At 42.0% G+C, this 19668-nt stretch overlaps 1 protein-coding gene across 1 annotated transcript in view; it reads left to right on the top strand.

Moving 5' to 3' along the window:
• Window positions 1-19089, top strand: part of taf2 (TAF2 RNA polymerase II, TATA box binding protein (TBP)-associated factor) — a 141081-nt gene extending 121992 nt beyond the window's left edge. The window contains exon 26 of the mRNA XM_072251969.1: window positions 15202-19089. Coding sequence (XP_072108070.1) covers window positions 15202-15467 — 266 coding nt within the window. The 3' untranslated portion in view covers window positions 15468-19089. The remainder of the gene's footprint in view (window positions 1-15201) is intronic.
• The last annotated feature ends 579 nt before the right edge of the window (window positions 19090-19668 follow it).

Below are 19668 nucleotides of genomic sequence, written 5' to 3'. Positions count from 1 at the left end.
TGGCCTAACCAGAGTTTTATAGAGCTACATCATTACATCGCGACTCTTAAACTCTATCCCTCGACTTATGAAAGCTAACACCCCATAAGCTTTCTTAACTACCCTATCCACCTGTGAGGCAACTTTCAGGGATTTGTGGACATGTACCCCGATATCCCTCTGCTCCTCCACACTACCAAGCATCGTGCCATTTACTTTGTACTCTACCTTGGAGTTTGTCCTTCCAAAGTATACCACCTCACACTTCTCCAGGTTGAACTCCATCTGCCACTTCTCAGCCCACTCCTGCATCCTGTCAATGTCTCTCTGCAATCTTTGACAATCCTCTACACTATCTACAACACCACCAATCTTTGTGTCGTCTCCAAACTTGCCAACCCACCCTCCTACCCCCACATCCAGGTTGTTAATAAAAATCACGAAAAGTAGAGGTGGGACACCACTAGTCACAATCCTCCAATCTGAATGTACTCCCTCCATCACGACCCTCTGCCTTCTGCAGGTAAGCCAATTCTGAATCCACCTGGCAAACTTCCCTGGATCCCATGCCTTCTAACTTTCTGAATATGCCTACCATGTGGAACCTTGTCAAATGCCTTACTAAAATCCATATAGATCACATCCACTGCACTACCCTCATCTATATGCCTGGTCACCTCCTCAAAGAACTCTATCATGCTTGTTAGACACGATCTGCCCTTCACAAAGCCATGCTGACTGTCCCTGATCAGACCATGATTCTCCAAATGCCTATAGATCCTATCTCTAAGAATCTTTTCCAACAGCTTTCCCACCACAGACGTAACGCTTGATTGTAATTGTCCACTGGTGGAATGTAAACTGCGGTCAGGATCACAGAGGAGAACTCTCCTTGTAAGTGGAGTGATCAGTATTTGATTGTTAGAATTCCAGGCCAGGGGAACATGAGTACAACAAAACTGCCACGTTGGAGCACCACAAGGGAGTTTATGCTGAACCTCACACCTCCACCTTTTGCCTTTTCTGAATCACCAGTTCAGTCTGTCCTGTATATTGAGAAGACTTCAGGTCTGATCGCCATAGCTGGCATACTCTGAGTAAGCCACATCTCGGTAAAGCACAGAATACAGCAAATCCTCAGTCCCCTACAATACAGCAGCCTTGCCCTTAAGTCTCCAACTTTGTTCTTCAGTGAACAGTGTAAAGAAAATGTTTGTCCCAAATGGCTGGCTCTTGCTCCTGAGATTATCTTCCCTTTTCCCCACTAAAATCAAGTGGCCTCTGCAGATGATGATAATTCTGGGTATGAAGAGTGTTTGGTGGCTTTAGGCCTGTGCTTGCTGGAGTTTAGAAGAATTGGGGGGGTGGGGGGGGGGTCGCATCGAAATCTATCGAATATTGAAAGGCTGAGGGTCTGGGACCAGAGGGCACAGATTCAGAGTAGAGAGACATCCCTCATCCCTTTTAGAACAGAGATGAAGAGGAATTTCTTTATCCAGAGGGTAGTGAATCTGTGCAATTCACTGCTACAAACTGCCGTGGAGGCCAAGTCATTGAGTAAATTCAAAGCGGGAGTTGATAAGTTGTTGATTTGTCAGGAGGGCAAAGGTTACAGGGAGAAGTCAGGAGAATGGGGTGAGAAGGATTATAAATCAGCCATATTGGAATGGCGGAGCAGACTTGCTGGGCTGAATGGCCTGTTTATCTTCCTATGTCTTATGGTCTTAATTTACTTGAATATCGTATGTTTCAGTAAGATCTCCGATTCTTAATTCCATTGAGTATATCACAAGATTATTGTTCCTGGATTGCCACTCAGTTTTTTATGTGCTGGAAAAGAAGTACTTTTTAAAATTCAGAAAATACTAGTGCAACACACACAAAATAAGGTGGAATCATAACAGGGTGGTCATGATGGAAAAAATTTTAATTTACCTTGATTGGCATCTCCCTAGAGCAAGGGGTTTAGATGGAGTGGAGTTTGTTAGGTGTGTTCAGGAAGGCTTCCTGACACAATATGTCGATAAGCCTAAGAGGAGAGCCTGTACTTGATCTGGTATCGGGAAATGAACCTGGTCAGGTATCAGGTCTCTCAGTGGGAGAGCATTTTGGAGATGGTGATCACAATTCTATCTCCTTTACCATAGCATTGGAGAGGGATAGACAACAGGAACAGACAAGTTAGAAAAGCATTTAATTGGAGTAAGGGGAAGTATGAAGCTATCAGGCAGGAACTTGGAAGCATAAGTTGGGAACAGATGTTTTCAGGGAAATGTACGGCAGAAACGTAGCAAATGTTCAAGGGATATTAGCGTGGCGTTCTGCACAGGTACATTCCAATGAGACGGAAAGGATGGTAGGGTACAGGAACCATGGTGTACAAAGGCTCTTGGAAATCTAGTCAAGAAGAAAAGAAAAGTTTACAAAAGGTTCAAAAAACTAGGTAATGATAGAGATCTAGAAAATTGTAAGGCTAGCAGGAAGGAGCTTAAGAATGAAATTAGGAGCCAAAAGGGGCCATGAGAAGGCCTTGGCGGACAGGATTAAGGAAAACCCCAAGGCATTCTACAAGTATTTGAAGAGCAAGAGGATAAGACGTGAGAGAATAGGACCAATCAAGTATGACAGTAGAAAAGTGTGTATGGAACCGGAGGAAATAGCGGAGGTACTTAATGAATACTTTGCTTCAGTATTCACTACAGAAAAGGGCCTTGGCAATTGTAGGGATGACTTACAGTGGACTGAAAGGCTTGAGCATGTAGACATTAAGAGGGAGGATGTACTGGAGCTTTTGGAAAGCATCAAGTTGGATAAGTTACCGGGACCAGACGAGATGTACCTCAGGCCACTGTGGGACATGAAGGAGGAGATTACTGAGCCTCTGGCAATGATCTTTGCATTATCATTAGGGACAGAAGAGGTTCTGGAGGATTGGAGGGTTGTAGATGTTGTTCCCTTATTCAAGAAAGGGAGAAGAGATAGCCCAGGAAATTATAGACCAGTGAGTCCAGTTGGTGGAGAAGATCCTGAGAGGCAGGATTTATGAACATTTGGAGAGGCATAATATGATTAGGAATAGTCAGCATGGATTTGTCAAAGGCAGGTGGTGCCTTACGAGCCTGATTGAATTTTTGATTTGAATTTATGATAAACACATTGATGAAGGTAGAGCAGTAGATGTAGTGTATATGGATTTCAGCAAGGCATTTGACAAGGTACCCCATGCAAGGCTTACTGAGAAAGTAAGGAGGCATGGGATCCCAAGGGGAGCTTGCTTTGTGGATCCAGAACTGGCTTGCCCACAGAAGGCAAAGAGTGGTTGTAGACAGGTCATATTCTGCATGAAGGTTGGTGACCAGTGGTGTGCCTCGGGAATCTGTTCTGGGACCCTTACTCTTCATGATTTTTATAAATGAGCTGGATGAGGAAGTGAAGGGATGGGTTAGTAAATTTGCTGATGACACAAAGGTTAGGGGTGTTGTGGATAATGTGGAGGGCTGTCAGAGGTTACAGCGGGATATTGACAGGGTGCAAAACTGGGCTGAGAAGTGGCAGATGGAGTTCAACCCAAATAAGTGTGAAGTGGTTCATTTTGGTAGGTCAAACATCATGGCAGAATATATTATTAATGGTCAGACTCTTGGCAGTGTGGAGGATCAGAGGGATCTTGGGGTCTGAGTCCACAGGACACTCAAAGCTGCTGCACAGGTTGACTGTGTGGTTAAGAAGGCATACAGTGCATTGACCTTCAGCAACCGTGGGATTGAGTTCAAGAGCTGAGAGGTAATGTTGCAGCTATATAGGACCCTGGTCAGACCCCACTTAGAGTACTGTGCTCAGTTCTGGTCACCTCACTACAGAAAGGATGTGGAAACCATAGAAAGGGTGCAGAGGAGATTTACAAGGATGTTGCCTGTATTGGGGAGTATGCCTTATGAGAATAGGTTGAGTGAACTTGGCCTTTTCTCCTTGGAGTGACGGAGGATGAGAGGTGACTTGATAGAGGTGTATAGATGATGAGAGGCATTGATTGTGTAGATAGTCAGAGGCTTTTTCCCAGGGCTGAAATGGCTAACACGCAAGGGCACAGTTTTAAATTGCTTGGGAGTAGATACAGAGGAGATGTCAGGGGTAAGTTTTTTACACAGAGAGTGGTGAGTGCATGGATGGGCTGCAGGTGACGGTGGTGGAGGCGGATACAATAGGGTCTTTTAAGAGACTCCTGGATAGGTACATGGAGCTTAAGAAAATAGAAGGCTATGGGTAACCCTAGGTAATTTCTGAAGTAAGTACGTGTTCAGCACAGCATTGTGGGCCGAAGGGCCTGTATTGTGCTGTAGGTTTTCTATGTTGTATGTTGTAAGATGCTGGAGGAACTTGGCAGGTCAGGCAGCGTCTGTACAGAGGAATAAAGAGTCAACACTTTGGCCCGCAGAAGTGGCTTGACCTGCTGAGATTTTCCAACATTTTTTGTTTCTATTTTATATTTCTAGTATGTGCATTTTCTTTTTGATTATCATGAAACAATTAAAATTGGTTGTTATCATTCATGAAAGTTGTTTTCAAAATATTCTTCCTTTTGTTCTATTGCAAAATCAGAAAGCATGAGAAATGATTGGCAGGTTAGTCAGCAACTGCAAGAAAAGGAAGCGAATGTTTCAGCTCAGTAACCTTCTATTATGTTTTCAATGCAGTCTTTTTTTCCTTTTTATTTCTTTTTCTCTTGTTTGATTTCACTCCTCTTTATTGGTCTCGAATGTCAGGCTTTTCTCTCTGGAGCAATGGAGAATGACAGATGACTTAATGATAAGAGGCTTAGATAAGAGTGGACAGCCAGTGCCTTTATCCCAGGGCAAAAATGGCTAACATGGAGGCATAATTTTAAGGTGATTGGAGGAAAGTACAAGGGATGTCAGAGGTATTTTTTTCTGCACAGTGCACAACCGGGTGTAGTAGCAGAGGCAGATACATTAGAAGCATTTACAAGATGGGCAGAGGAATAAAGAAAAATGGACAGTTATGTGGAAGGGAAGCATAAGATTGGTCACAACATCACAGGCTGAAAGGCCTCTACTGTGCTGGTACTGTTATATAGTCTATGTTCACTTGCCCTAGCTGGAATCAGGTCACACTTGCAGGAAATTGAAGGCGAGGAAGGATTACTAATTTAATTATAAAACACGTTGGGAGGTTGTGAAATCTTAAAAATACTTTCTTCTGAATGCAGTCTGTTTATAAAACAGTAATGTGATGCAATCTGCTGGGTTTATCTGATTGTCAGTCTTCATTTTGAGGTAGCTCTCCAGTTTTGAATGGGAAGGCTGTGATTCAAGTTCTGCACCAATAACTGAGTACAGAACAGCATGGAATCTTTGGAAAAGTTCTGATGAAGAGTCTCGGTCTGAAACAGAACTGTGTACTCTTTGCCATAGATGCTGCCTGGCCTGCTTAGTTCCTCCAGCATTTTGTGTGTATTGCATGATACCTTGCTGTTTTCCTAAATTAATAGAAATCTTTTTTTTTTGCAATTGTAACTAATGCTGTCTCATACCCGAATTTTTACCTTTTCTATTAAACTTTTAATGATTCTTTGGTGTTTTTACACTCTGTTCAATCTTCAGCCCTGCTCCCAATTTATGTTTGGTTAACCATGGCATTGGTCATTCCTTGTCAGAATATAACTATTCCAAATACTCTTCAGATCTTTTTCAGTGTCCGTCACTGTATTTCAATTGATTGATCAACTAATCTACATTGCCAACATTTTAGCTAGCTTTTCACCTGGTCACTTAATTGCCCTTATTTAAGTTTTAAATGTCAACCTTGAGCCCATTCTGCTCTTATACAAACTAAATGTAAAATTTCTGTGAATTATGTTCATTTCTGCCTGGGTGTATTTTTGCCATGAGATCACTAATTAATCCTACCTCATTGCATTCTACCAGGCTTACTGATGAAGGATCTCAGCCAGAAATGTCATCTGTTTATTCCTGTCCATAGATGCTGCCTGAGCTGCTGAGTTCCTCCTGCATTTTGTGTGCTACTATAGTTTTGTTTCTGCTTGGCTCCGAACATGCCATTGCCAGAAACGGCATCTGAACTCTTCATTTAGCCTATCCCTGTGTGTAGTGCTACCACAAGAAAGCAGCATTCATCAATAAAAAGACCCCCACTATACAGGCCAAGCTCTCTTCTTGATGAAGGGTCTCATCCTGAAACATCAACTGTTTACTCTTTTCCATAGGTGCTGCCTGATCTTCGGAGTTCCACCAGCATCTTGTGTGTGTGTTTGGATTCCCAGCATCTGTTGATTTTCTCAACTTCATTCTCTCCTCTTGCTACTATTATCTGGCAGGAGATACAGAAGCCCTTGGTCCCACACCACCAGGTTCAGGAACAGTTATTACCCTTAAAACATCAGGCTCTTTCCACAACCTACATATTCATGTTCTGGGACTGTACAACTCTTGTTCTCAGTATTTTTTATTTGCATAATGTGTCTTCTTTTGCACATTGATGTCAGTCTTTAATTAAGTTTTAAAATATCCCTCCCCCTCCCTCCTTCTTCTATTCCCCACTCTGGCCTCTTGCCTCTTCTCACCTGTCTTAATACCTCCCAATGAGTCTCCTCCCCCTTCCCTTTCTCCAGCATTTTGTGTGTGTTGCTTTAATTATGTATGTTTTTCATAGATTCTATTGTATTTCCTTATTTTTGCTGTGAATTCCTGCCAGAAATTGAATCCAGAGCTAGTACATTGTAATACATAAGTACTTTGATAATAAGTTTACTCTGAAAGTTGATTTGATGTTTCCAATTTGCATGTAGATTAACATCACCCATGATTATCACCCTACCTCTGACAAACTCTCACTAATTTTACTTTAGTCTCCATCTTACTGTGTGCATCAGAGCCAGTACACTAGTCCTATAAGTAGTTTCTTTCCTTTTCTAATTGTCATCTCCATCCAAACAACTTCAGGTTTCTTGAACTTACAGTAGGTCGTCCTTTTTAATGCACCAAGGCATCATTCTTTATTTTTCCTTTTGAAATACTTTATCTGTGAAGCATTTATAGAGATCTTGAATCAGAATCAGGTTTATTATCATTGACCTGTGTTGTGAAATTTGTTGTTTTGCAGCAGCAGTATAGTGCAATGCATAAAATATATTATAATTTATAATAAAGGTGTATTTAAAAAATTAAATAAATAGTGCAAAAAAACCCCCCCAAAAATACTGAGGCAGTGCTCATGGGTTCAATGTCCATTCAGAAATCTGATGGCAGAGGGGAAGAAGCTGTTCCTAAAATACTGAATGTGTGTCTTGTAGTTCCAGTGTCACATCTTTGATTGTAGCCAGGATTAGAGGGCATGTCCGGGGTGATGGGTCCTTAACGATGGATGCCTTCTTTTTGAGGCATTGCCTTTTGAAGGTGTCCTCGACGCTGGGGAGTCATGATGGAGTTAGCTGAGTTTACAACCCTTTGCAGATTTTTCCGATGCTGTGCTGTGCAGTGCAGTGCTCCCTCCATACTAGGTGGTGATGTGACCAGTTAGAATGCTTTCCACAGCACATTGCAGAAATTTGCTCATTTTTGGTGACATACTGAATCTCTTCTAATGAAATGTATCCACTGCCTTGCTACCTTCATGGTTGCATCAGTCTTTGGGGCCAGGGATAGATCTTCAGAGATGTTGACACCAGGAGTCTTGAAACGGCTCAGCACCCTTTCTAATGCGGACCCCTTCATGAGGACTGGTGTTTCCTCCCACTGATTCCCCGTCCTGAAGTCAACAATCAATTCCCTGGTTTTACTGACTTCGAGTACAAGGTTGTTGTAGTAATACCACTCAACCAGCTGATCTATCTCGCTATATACACCTCCTCATCACCATCTGAAATTCATTCAACAATAGTGTATCATTGGCAAATTGATAGATGACTTTTGAGCTGTGCCTAACCAGACAGTCGTGGGTGTAGAGTGCAGAACAGCAGGCTAAACACACATCCTAGAGGTGTGCCTTTGTCAGTTGTCAACAAGGAGCTGTCAAACTGTGAAAGATGTATTATCATGAACATGCGTTCTTTCCCAGGAGGAAGAGCATCTTGCTAAGGACCCTGCATCCACTATACCTGGAGCGCAGAGTGTGAAGAGAAAAGCTGACACTCCACTTGGCTCTCCACTGGAACCTGGCCAAGTTCTGGAAAAAGATGAAGACAACAGCAAAGTTAAACTAAAAATCAAAGTAAGGAGGTTCTTCTGATTATCTGGAAATTAATTTTCTGAAATGCGAGCAATTCTTTACGATAATTATAACAGGAGTAGATTGCTGAAAACATCTAGCCAGTTATCAGTATTTATGGGGAAAGAGAAAAGAGATATTTATGTTAGAAGCTGGTTATTAAAAGAGAACGTATTAAATAAGTACAATACAAGAAAAGGTATTTAAAAATTAGATTGTCAAGCATTGAGTGGTAATAATGGAAGGCAGCAGCAATGATGATGCAACAACTATAGAAAAATAATGTGTTCAGAGAAGATGTGAGAATCTGCAGCAAAAAGTGGGGGAGTATAGGATAAACTCCGAGTCTAAGGAAGAAAGAGGCTAAAGGATCCGAGCACTACTTATTCTGTACTAAAACCCAACCCGATTCCTCTTTCAGTAGCTCTGCTAGAGTCAATCTCTATTAAATAGCCTGAGTAGAAACGTGGATTTTGAGAGGAAATGAAAGCGATGGTTGCAGTCTAAATGTAGAATATTACAGCGCAGTGCAGGCCCTTTGGCCCAAGATCTTGTACTGACCTTTTAACCTACTCAAGATCAATCAACCCCTTCCCTCCTACACAGCCCTCCATTTTTCTATTATGTGTGTACCTATCCAAGAATTTCTTAAGTGCCCCTAATGTATCTGCCTCTACACCATCCCTGGCAGGGTATTCCAAACACCTACCACCCTCTGTGTAAAGAGCTTACCTCTGACTTCCCCCGCCTCCCCCCCATGCTTTTCTCCAATCACTTTAAAATGACATCCCCTTCTATTAGCCATTTCCACTCTGGGGATAAAGTCTTTGGCTGTCCACTCTAACTATACCTCTTATCATCTTGCACACCTCTATCAAGTCACCTCTTATCTTCCTTCACTCCAGAGAAAACCCCTAGCTCACTCAACGTTTCCTCATAAGACATGCCCTCTAGTCATGGCAACATCCTGGTAAATCTCCCCTTCTCAAGTTAAACTCAAAGCAGAAGTCTGAGGTTTGTGGAATTCTAGCTGAAAGATGAGTTGTGTTGTTTTTCTTTCCTGAAGCTGACACTGGCCACATTGGAATACCATAGCAGGCAGAGGGCAGAATTGAAATGAGGTGAAGAATTCATGCTGTACATCTCACAGTTGGGAACTGAACAAAGTACTCAGCAGAATAAGTTAATAACTTAATAAAGACTGTAAATAGCTGAAGTCTGGGCTGATCCTTGCACAAGCTCACAAATTACGTAAAACCTGGCATTTTACTGACATTCCATTTATTCTTGCTCTCTTTCGTTTGCCTGTTAACCAATTTTCAACATGATGTCTCTAGTTTTAAGAATCCCAAGTGTGATGTGAAATACTTTATAAAAATCCAAATTTACCACATTAGATGTGCAGGTATCCTCCTACCTTGTTGCTTACAGCTTCAATAAGCCCTTAATAGTCCTGTGAACATGCCTCTTGTATAATAATTGGATGCTCTTACTCCTATTCCAGTGTTACCTTCTCACATTCATCTTTTTTTAAGCTGCTTCAGCTCATATCAATAATATAATCTGTTATTAACACAAGTGATCAGTGATCTGAAAATGATGGGAGTAAGAGCATCCAATTAATATCATACAAGAGGCATGTTCACAAGACTATTAAGGGTTTCTTGAGGCTGTAAGCAACAAGATAAAAGGATACCTGCATATCTAATGTGGCAAATTTCGATTTTTATGAAGTATCTTACATCACACTCGGGATTCTTAAAAAGTTAACTCAGATTGAGATTTATTTATCACATGTACGTCGAAACGTACAGTGAAATGTGTCATTTGTGTTAACAGCCAACGCACCCGAGAGTGTGCTGGGATAGCCTACAAATTTTGCCACACATTCTGGCACCAGTGTACCAAGCCCATGCAGCTTGGTGCAACAAGACCGAACACGGCAAAACAGAATGTACCTGGCAACAAGGCAAGAACAGTGAAATAAGATGACATTCCTCACCACGCAAGTACACTGTCGTCTGACTCCAGGACAGGCCGTTGCCTTCGGCCTCCAGCCTCTAGTGGACTTGTGGATTCACAGACATTATTGCTTTGTTTCTAGGAACTGAACTGATCGTTGCAATGACAGTTAACATTTTAATTCCCAATCATAACTATTTATATCTGTAGTTTGAAGGGGAAACATCTTCTTTCTGTTTTCTCTTTAGTTTTCGAATTCTCAAGAGGATGAGGAGATTGACATGGACTCCGTTCACGATAGTCAGGCCTTTATATATCATCAACTGAACATACTGGAACGACCATCTACACCAGGTAGGAGAAACCGATACATTAATCATAACTGAAATGAAAGGGTTGTCTATCTTCTAAATGGAGAGAAAATGCAGAATACTGAGGCACAAAGGGACTTGGGAGTGCTTGTGTAGGATCCCCTAAAGGTTAATTTTCAGATTATGTCTGTGGTGAGGAAGGCAAATTCAGTGTTAGCATTCATTTCAAGAGGGCTAGAATATAAAAGCAAGGACGTAATGTTGAGACTTTTTAAAGCACTGGTGAGGCTTCACTTGGAGTATTGTGAGCAGTTTTGAACCCCCTTATCATAGAAAGGTTGTGATGAAACTGGAGAGGGTTCAAAGGAGGTTCATGAGGATGATTCCAGGGCTGAATGTCTAGCCATATGAAGAGTGTCTGATGGCTCTGGGCCTGTATTTACTAAAATTCAGCAGAATGAGGGGTGACCTCATTTAAGCCTATCAAGTGGATGTGGAAAGGATGTTTTCTACGGTGGGAGAGTCTAAGACCAGACGACGCAGCCTCAGAATAAAGGGGCATCCTTTTAGAACAGAGTTGAGTAATTTCTTTAGCCAGAGAGTGCTGAATCTGGAATTCTTTGCTGCAGGCAGCTGTTGGGGCCAAGCCTTTATGTATATTTAAAGCAGAGGTTGATAGATTCTTAATTGGTCAGGGCATAAAGGGATATGGGAAGAAGGCAGGAAATTAGGGCCGAGAGGAAAATTGAATCAGCCATGATGAAATGGCAGAGCAGACTCAAGGGGCCAAATTCTGCTCCTGTATCTTATGGTCTTATTAACAGGAAAAAAAGGTTGTCCTCAGTTATAGTAAGCTGATATGTGGAAGAATCTGTGTAGATGATTAGTAGACTCATTGTTCAAGCACGAACTTGTATGGTGGTCACATCAGTTAATATACAAAGTTTAGAGTCATTACTTATTGTAAAAAAACAAAGAAAAAAAATTCCCAAAAAATTGATAGCTGAAATGTATATGGGATGAATTACAAGAACTATTGTTTTTGCTGAATGAAGAGCTCTAACTCAGTCAAGTACATTGAGGCCAATGGATAATTGGAAAAACATCAGCTACCATTGGAACAAGATCTGGTTTGTAGTATGAATAGTGAAATACTTTGCCAATTATCCGCAGTCTGCAGCATATACAACAGACCAACTGAGAGTTCAATGGGCCACTGAAATTGCTTTCAATATAAATAATAGAATTTGTCATTTCTTTGGACTATTTCAGACTTCATTTCTGAAATGGAGAAAACATTGCGCCGATCTTTTGTTACTTGAAAAATTGTTACCCACCTGCGACTAGGCCATCAATGTTCTTTGTTCTAGTATAGGTTCTGGCACAACTTTCCTCTGGTGACTTGACTGTAAGCAGGCAGCTGTTTCCCAGTGAAGCATGAGGTCTGTCTTAGCGCAGCCAGCCAGCTGAGCTGACAGAAATCTCTTTCACAGGTAGTGAGGTCCCACCACCCCAACGTCTTACTCACCTAGACTCACAAACTGTTCAAGGCTATTCATGTGATCAGGACCTTGATAGCATTCCTATTCATGAACATTTAGACCATAAGACAAACGAGCAGAGTTAGGCTATTTGGCCCATTAGGTCTGCTTCGCATTTCAATCATGGCTGATTATTATTCTGCTCAACCCCATTCTTTTGTCTTCTGCTCTGTGACACCCTTACTAATCAAGAACCCATCAACCTCTGCTTCAAATATACCCAGTGACTTGGGCTACACAGCAGTCTGTGGCAATGGATTGCTCAGATTCACCACCCTCTGGCTAAAGAAATTCCTGGTCATCTCCCTTCTACAGGGACATCCTATTCTGAGGTTGTACCGTCTGGTCCTAGACTCTCCCACTACTGGAAACATCCTCTCCACATCCACTGTACCTGGGCCTTTCAACATTCAATAGGTTTCAATGAGATCCCCGCCCCATTCTTCTGAACTCCATTGAGTACAGGCTCAGAGCCATCAAATGCTCCTCATACGTTAACACTTTCATTCCTGGGATCACTGTGGGGCACCATAGTGGTGTAGCAGTTAGCCCGACGTTATTACAGCTTGTGCCTTCGGAGTTCAATCCCGGCGTCTTCAGTGAGGAGTTTGTACATCCTCCCCTTGGAACGTGTGGGTTTCCCCTAGGTGCTCCTGTTTTTCCCTACAGTCCAAAGAGCTACAAGTTAGTAAATTCATTGATCATTGTAAACTGACCCATGGATTACCTACGGTTGCTGGGCAGTGCAGTTCAAAGGGCCAGAAGGGCTATTCCACATTGCATCTCTAAATAAATGAATAGTTCATTCTTGTAAACCTCCTCTGGACCGTCTCCAGTGACAGCACCTCCTTTCTTAGAAATGGGGCCCAAACCTGTTCACAATACTCCAAGTGGAGTCTGGTCAATGCCTTGTAAAAGCCGCAGCATCACATCTTACTGTTATAATTGGTAACATTGGCACATACAAAAAATGTAATTACTTTGTCTTTGCATTTAAACTAAGTTTACACAAGCACTAAAATCAATTAAATAATTATGATTCACTTAAATTGTAAAACTACAACTGCTCACCTTTCTCCCAGCCATTGTCAATGCCTCTCATTCATTTGAATAATGACTTGGAACGTGGAGAATAAAATGTTACAGCGTGGCATGGGCTCTTCAGCCCACAATGTTGTGCTGACCCTTTAAAACCTACTCTAAAATCAATTTGAGCCTTCCCTCTTAAATAACCCTCCATTATTCTAACATGCATGTCTATTCAAGAATTTCTTCAAGTCCCCTAATGCCTCGGCCACCACCCCTAGCAGCACGTCCCACACATTCACCACTCTCTGTAAAATAACACTTAACCTTCAGACATTCCCCACCCCCCGGCCCCCATAATTTCCTCCAATCAATTTAAAATTATGTCCTCTCATATTAGTTATTTCCACCCTTGGAAAAAGTCTCTGGCTATCTAACCTGTACATCTCACATCCTCCACTTTAAAGAGAAGAGCTTGAGCTTGCTCAGCCTTTGTTCATAAGGCATGCTCTCCAGTCCGGGCAGCATCCTGGTAAATCTCCTCTTCACTCTCTCTAAAACTTCCACATCCTTTCTATAATGAGGCCAGAACTGAACACAGTATTGCAGATGTGGTCCAACCAGGGTTTTATAGAGCTACAAGTTTACCTCTCAGCTCCACTGGTCTCAATCCACTGATTAGTGAAGACGAACACATCATATGCTTTCTTAGCCTTCTTATCATCCCTGGTGCCATGTTTAAACCAGCACAAGCTCAGGGGCAGGTAATCCTAGTCAGAGATGGACAGTATTAGGAGAGAGTGATGCTGCCCCCTTTGACCAGAAGGTCCTACAAGAGCAACATGTGTAGGAAGCTGGAAGATACAGCTGTGGCGTTACACCAGTGGAGACAGGGACTTTCATAGGGATGTGTGGTAAGACCCAGTGCTGGTAATGGTGCTGGGGCGGATGCTTATTTTTCCATTATTGTTATTGTGAACATCATTATCATCTACTGCACTCAATTTATGATGGTTCCTGTGTGCATCTGTGTGATTGATTGGTTGTCTGTTGACAGATTTTGTGCAGTTCTTCTTCTGTACATTTGATGGTGACTATTGAGTCCAAGTTGTAAGCGACATGGAAACCCACAATAAGGACATGGAAATTGTCCTGAATCCGATAGTGCGGCCACTGCTATAGCACTAAGAAATTTGTGTGGGAGAATTTTTAAAGTAGAAAACCTGTAGAACTGGGGAAACATGCACAAAATGCTGGAAGAGCTCAGCAAGTCAGCGGCATTTATGAAAATGAATAAACAGTCAACATTTCAGGCTGAGACTCTTCATTGGGACTGGAAAGGCAGGGAGAAGATGCCAGAATATAAAACATGAGGGGGTATGGGAGGGAGGACAAACTGGAAGGTGATAGGTGAAGCCATCTGGTTGGGAAAGGCAAAGGGCTGGAGAAGAAGGAATCTGATAGGAGAGGAAAGTGGACCATGGGAGAAAGGGTAATAGGAGGGACACCATAGGGAGATGATAGGCAGTTGAGGAGATTAGGTAAGAGCCCAGAATGGGGAGTATAAGAAGAGGAAAGGGGGGAGCGGAAAAGAAAAAAAAACACCAGAAGAAGAAAGCGATGTTCATGCCCTCAGGCTGGAGGTTAGTAGATGGAGAGTGGCCTTAGCACGGCTAAAGAGAAGGCCTTGGACTGACATGTCAGAACGGGAACAGGGATCGAAATTAAAATGGTTGGCCACTGAGAAATTCTGCTTTTGGAGGATGGTGCAAAGTGCTCGACAACCAGGGCAGTTCCACGCTCTCGACCTCAGAAGTCTGGGTCCAGTTGTAGGAGTAGTTGTCACAACTGGGGTCTTCCTTGATTGCAGTGGATGTACTTCTGTGACTCGCCATGCCCTTCACTCTCCACGAAGCGTAACAGACCCGTCTTACTGGCTGTTAGATCGCACTGTCAATCTCACCTGCTCAGTCTGCTAGAGCTGATGTTGCATGCTCGGACAATCTGTGTACATATTTGCATATTACATGTAATAAGTTTAACAGCAGATATTCAGTCAATCTGGATTGAAATATATGATGACAGTGAGTAAGAAATGATAAGCATAACACATCACTGTGTGTCTGTTATTTCCATAGGGAAAGAAACACCAGCTATAGAAACAGGCATGATTTCCATGCCAACTACCCCAGTTCCTTCACTTGGCAAAGAGTCAAGTTCGTCGAGGCATGGGGAACACCACCATCATCACCATCACGAGCACAAGAAAAAGAAGAAGAAGCATAAACACAAGCATAAGCATAAACACAAACATGATGGGAAAGATAAAGAAAAAGACCTGTTTACTTTTTCAAACAGCCCAGCTAGTGGACGGTCTCTTAATTCTCCTTCGATTTCAGACTGAAGGAAATGGTGAATTGGCCAAGCAGCCGGACAACCAAGCAAGAAAAAAAGGACCAAATGCACGGCCACAGTGATAACCTCTGTGCCCACCTTTCCTATAAACTAATGGTATTATGTAATGTACATGTACAAAATGAATATGTACCTCAACACACAGGTTTAGTTGACCTAAACTGCAGTTTGCTGGTTTCTCCAAACTTACCATCCTTGCTTTCACAAAGTGCTCAAAATCAACTTTTCCACCCCAGCCCCATTCTTGCATTTCCACGTAGCCATACACTGTTCTTTGAAAGTATAACTTTCCAGTGGTTTTACTGGCTTGTAGAACCCTGCTGTGCATGGCACTTCCTGTTTTTGAGTCCTGCACAAGTTTGTTGGTGAGATGATGTTCATTGTAAACATGATACAATGAATTTAATTGGTACTAACCATGCAATGCAAGAAAACCTCAACCCAGAAATTCTTGAGCAAGTGTACTGTGGAAACTTGCACAAGGCAAGTGGTGAAATGCCATGGATCATCCTCGATATGCAGGTAGGTTGGAGCAGTGGACAGGAAACAGTGGTGGGTAACGCTGAAATAAGGAGAGGAGAAAATGTGGCATAGAATTTTACAGATTCTTGTTTTATTACATTTTTCCAATTCCCAGAAAAAGCCGTGAAGCCCAGTTAGCGGTAGTCTACCCCTGGTAATGAAGTGACCCTCCCCTCCTTTTCACTTATTTTAAAGATTGTTCCTAAGTGGCTGTCAATCTGTAATTGGCATTTGTGATATATTGCTAACGATGATGGTGCTGATTCTTTTTAGTTGCTTCTGAGGACTTGTGGAACATGGTCTTTTAAAGTATAAGAATCATTTGTAGTAAATACCAGGTTTTATAACAATGCCCTAGGGTCCATATAAGTTTGTACAATAAAGTGTTTTGTCTTCCATGATTGTGTCTGTTGTGAGTGCAAGTAACTTTTCTTTTCCTCATTGGCTAAATGTCCTTTCCTCCTCATTGTTTCGTTACCTTTTTGATTACTTCATTATAATTAAGTGTTACTTGTAATACTTGTTCACGAATAATGTTGTACCAGACTTTAATTCAAACTTCATACTTTCCAATCTTGTTCAATAAGTAACTTCCTCATCATACATGGGAGGAAAAAAAAACAGCTCACCCACAAATACACCCACAAATCTCGATTTTTCATTAGTCCCCTTCCAGCCACTTGAGGTTTTCAAATAACATTTTTTACCTTCATTAAAATAGGAATAATGAAGTTCCAAGTCTGAAGTTGAACATTAAAACTGAAGAACAGCAATTCATCAACTGGACATATTCCCATACATAACTTAACATTACCATTAGATCATTGTGGATGTGGCACACTGTATGTGCCCTAAATCTGAACAGGGATTAGAGTGTACTGAGTTGCAATATCAGTGATTTAAGTTTGTGCTGAGCATTATAACTTAGGGCTGTTAGAATGTCAACGATTTGCCGTTGGACTCAAAAGTAAACATTTTTTATTTCCTTCACTCCAGGTATTACTATATTGTAATAAAGCTAAACATTCACATTACAGAGTTTTGTGCAGCTCTCTGTTAATTTAGATCTGGATTGTAGTCGGATACCAGTGTATTCGAAACACTAAGTGGAATTGTTGCTTTTTATTTATCATCTCAGCATCACAGATATCTGCTAAGTAGGCTCAATGAATCAGGAATTAAAAGCTTCTGCTCCTTTCTGCTTAACAATATAACTTTGAGTATTGCCTTATATAATGAAAATCCAAAACTATTCTTCTCTTTCTCCTCTTCCTCCTCCTTTTTCTTCCCATCCCATCACCCCCACTGGGGTATAAGCTGTCAACCAACAGCTCACCAGAGTCCTCTGTCCTGGGCCAGCCTTTCAAGTTGTCCCCAGGTGTAGCCCATCTTCAAAGATCCTTCCTCTCCCAGGAACGAGATCTTTGGAGCTTCTGTTGGTGTTTCTGTAGCTCTGGGTTTTTACAGGGTGGGGTTGCTAGCCCCTTTGCCCAACCTTCCTCCTTTCACAGCCGGGCTGGGGACCGTCCATGGCAGAGTTAGAACCATGAATAAACCACAAGTTTGCATACTTAAGAGTTAAGAAAATGATTTTATTTTGAGCATTTAGCTGTCTTTATGATGATAGAACTCATGGAGGTAATGGTGATAAGTAAAGAGAATCCGTTTCATGTGCTTATAGGAACGGGAAATAGAAGATGTGAATTTGTGACATTTAGTTTGTAAGTACATTATGACTATTTGAGTTTATAATTCAAGTACAATGCACCTACTGTATAAAATACAATGTAATATTGTTTATAAATTTATATGATCACTGATATTTGATGGAACTTGATGCTCCTTGTGTTGATAATGTCAAATATAACACAGCAAACTGACAGGTTTTCAATATCAAACATCAGTTCTTTTCCTCCCACAGATGCAGCTCTACAGCTCGGCCCATTGATTTCCTCAGCTGGTTATTGATCACTATGTGTTTAATAGGTCAATTATTCTATAATAGTCTCCATGTCAAAGGTACAATTTAATGTCAGAGAAATGTATACAATATACATCCTGAAATGCTTTTCCTTCATAAGCATCCACAGAAACAGAGAAGTGCCCCAAAGAATGAACGACAGTTAAATGTGAGAATCCCAAAGATCCCCTTCCCAGTTCTCCCCTCCCGCGTGTAAGTGGCAGCGAGCAACAATCCCACCTTCCCCTCACTGGCAAAAAAAAGCGCATAGGTACCGTCACCGAGCCAAAGCGTGAGCTAAGCAATAGCAAAGGCACAGACCAAAGTCTTCGCATTTCATCCGACACTCAACAAACCACAGGTTCTCTCCCTGGCAAGGGAGAGGGAGGTGTCCCCCATTTTCACAGCGAGCGGGAGACAAAACAACATCCAGCTGGTTTACGATGTTAAAAGCCGGTATCATCACTTTTTTCGAGCTCTGTGTCTGAAGATCGCAAAGACCTCAGGTCTTTGGGCCCGCAGCGAAAGATTTTCCAGCCTCCCCAACCCTGATTCTCCCACTTCCAGAGCCCTGAGATCTTAGGATTCCAAACACGATCGAGACCCTCAGGCCAAACCCTTGACATGTTGAATAACAGCCAGTCGTGGAACCCCAAGAATGGGTCCCATTCCCACAAAGAACCGAAGCCTGTGTGTAACTCCAGGTCAGGGTCTTCAAAAGAACCCTGAAAGGAAAAAATAAAGATATTAAAGGTGGAAATAGAGCTTTTCCAAAGATGCAAGCAAAGGAGTGGCCCAAAAATTCAGTTTGTACTCCTTTTTCTCTTTGACATAAAAGATCTTGTAGACTTTTATCATCTATTTGAGATCGTGAATGAATAGAATTTATTGGAGGAGTCTAGTACAAGAGGGCATGACTTAAGGATTGAAGGGCACCCTTTCAGAACAGAAATGCGAAGAAATTTTTTTAGTCAGAGGGTGGTGAATCTATGGAATTTGTTGCCACGGGCGGCAGTGGAGGCCAAATCATTGGGTGTATTTAAGGCAGAGATTGATAGGTATCTGAGTAGCCAGGGCATCAAAGGTTATGGTGAGAAGGCGGGGGAGTGGGACTAAATGGGAGAATGGACAGCTCATGATAAAATGGTGGAGCAGACTCGATGGGCCAAATGGCTGACCTGCTCCTTGGTCTTATGGTCTAAAATAAACTCAAGAACAAGCTTGTTTGTTCCATTATGAAGTGCATGAATAAATTGCTTTGTCTATTTAAACCTAGCCCAGCTGAGCGTCTGAACACTGAATTGGGCCAAATACAATCATTAGTTCCAACCTCCTTTATGTCATGGACAAATGCCATTAAGGGGTCCATGGATCCCAGGTTGGGAATGGGAGCTCATGGTTTAGATCTCTTCAAATATATGCTTTAATTGATGCAGTTAGTTAAATTTCATTCTCTATTTTCTATTTCTGGGCTTTTCACATCTTGGATTCATGTTGGGTGTTGTACCGTTTCTTGATTAAGTAAAACAAGACCCTGTTGGACATTGATTGCCGCAAGCCCGCTTCCCCCTGCTTGGTGTGGAGGCAGCTGGATCACCTCATTTGTAACAAGGACTAGGCCTCAAGCCGTGGGCTTGTGTTTAGTGTGGTGTCCGGGCTTGGCTGGGTGTTTCCTCTCTTGTCGGTGCTGCCCTCCAGTGTTAGATTG

This window comes from Mobula birostris, chromosome 1 (assembly GCF_030028105.1).
Source record: "Mobula birostris isolate sMobBir1 chromosome 1, sMobBir1.hap1, whole genome shotgun sequence".
In the NCBI taxonomy this organism is placed as follows: domain Eukaryota; kingdom Metazoa; phylum Chordata; class Chondrichthyes; order Myliobatiformes; family Myliobatidae; genus Mobula; species Mobula birostris.
This window is presented reverse-complemented; position numbering and strand designations above follow the sequence as displayed.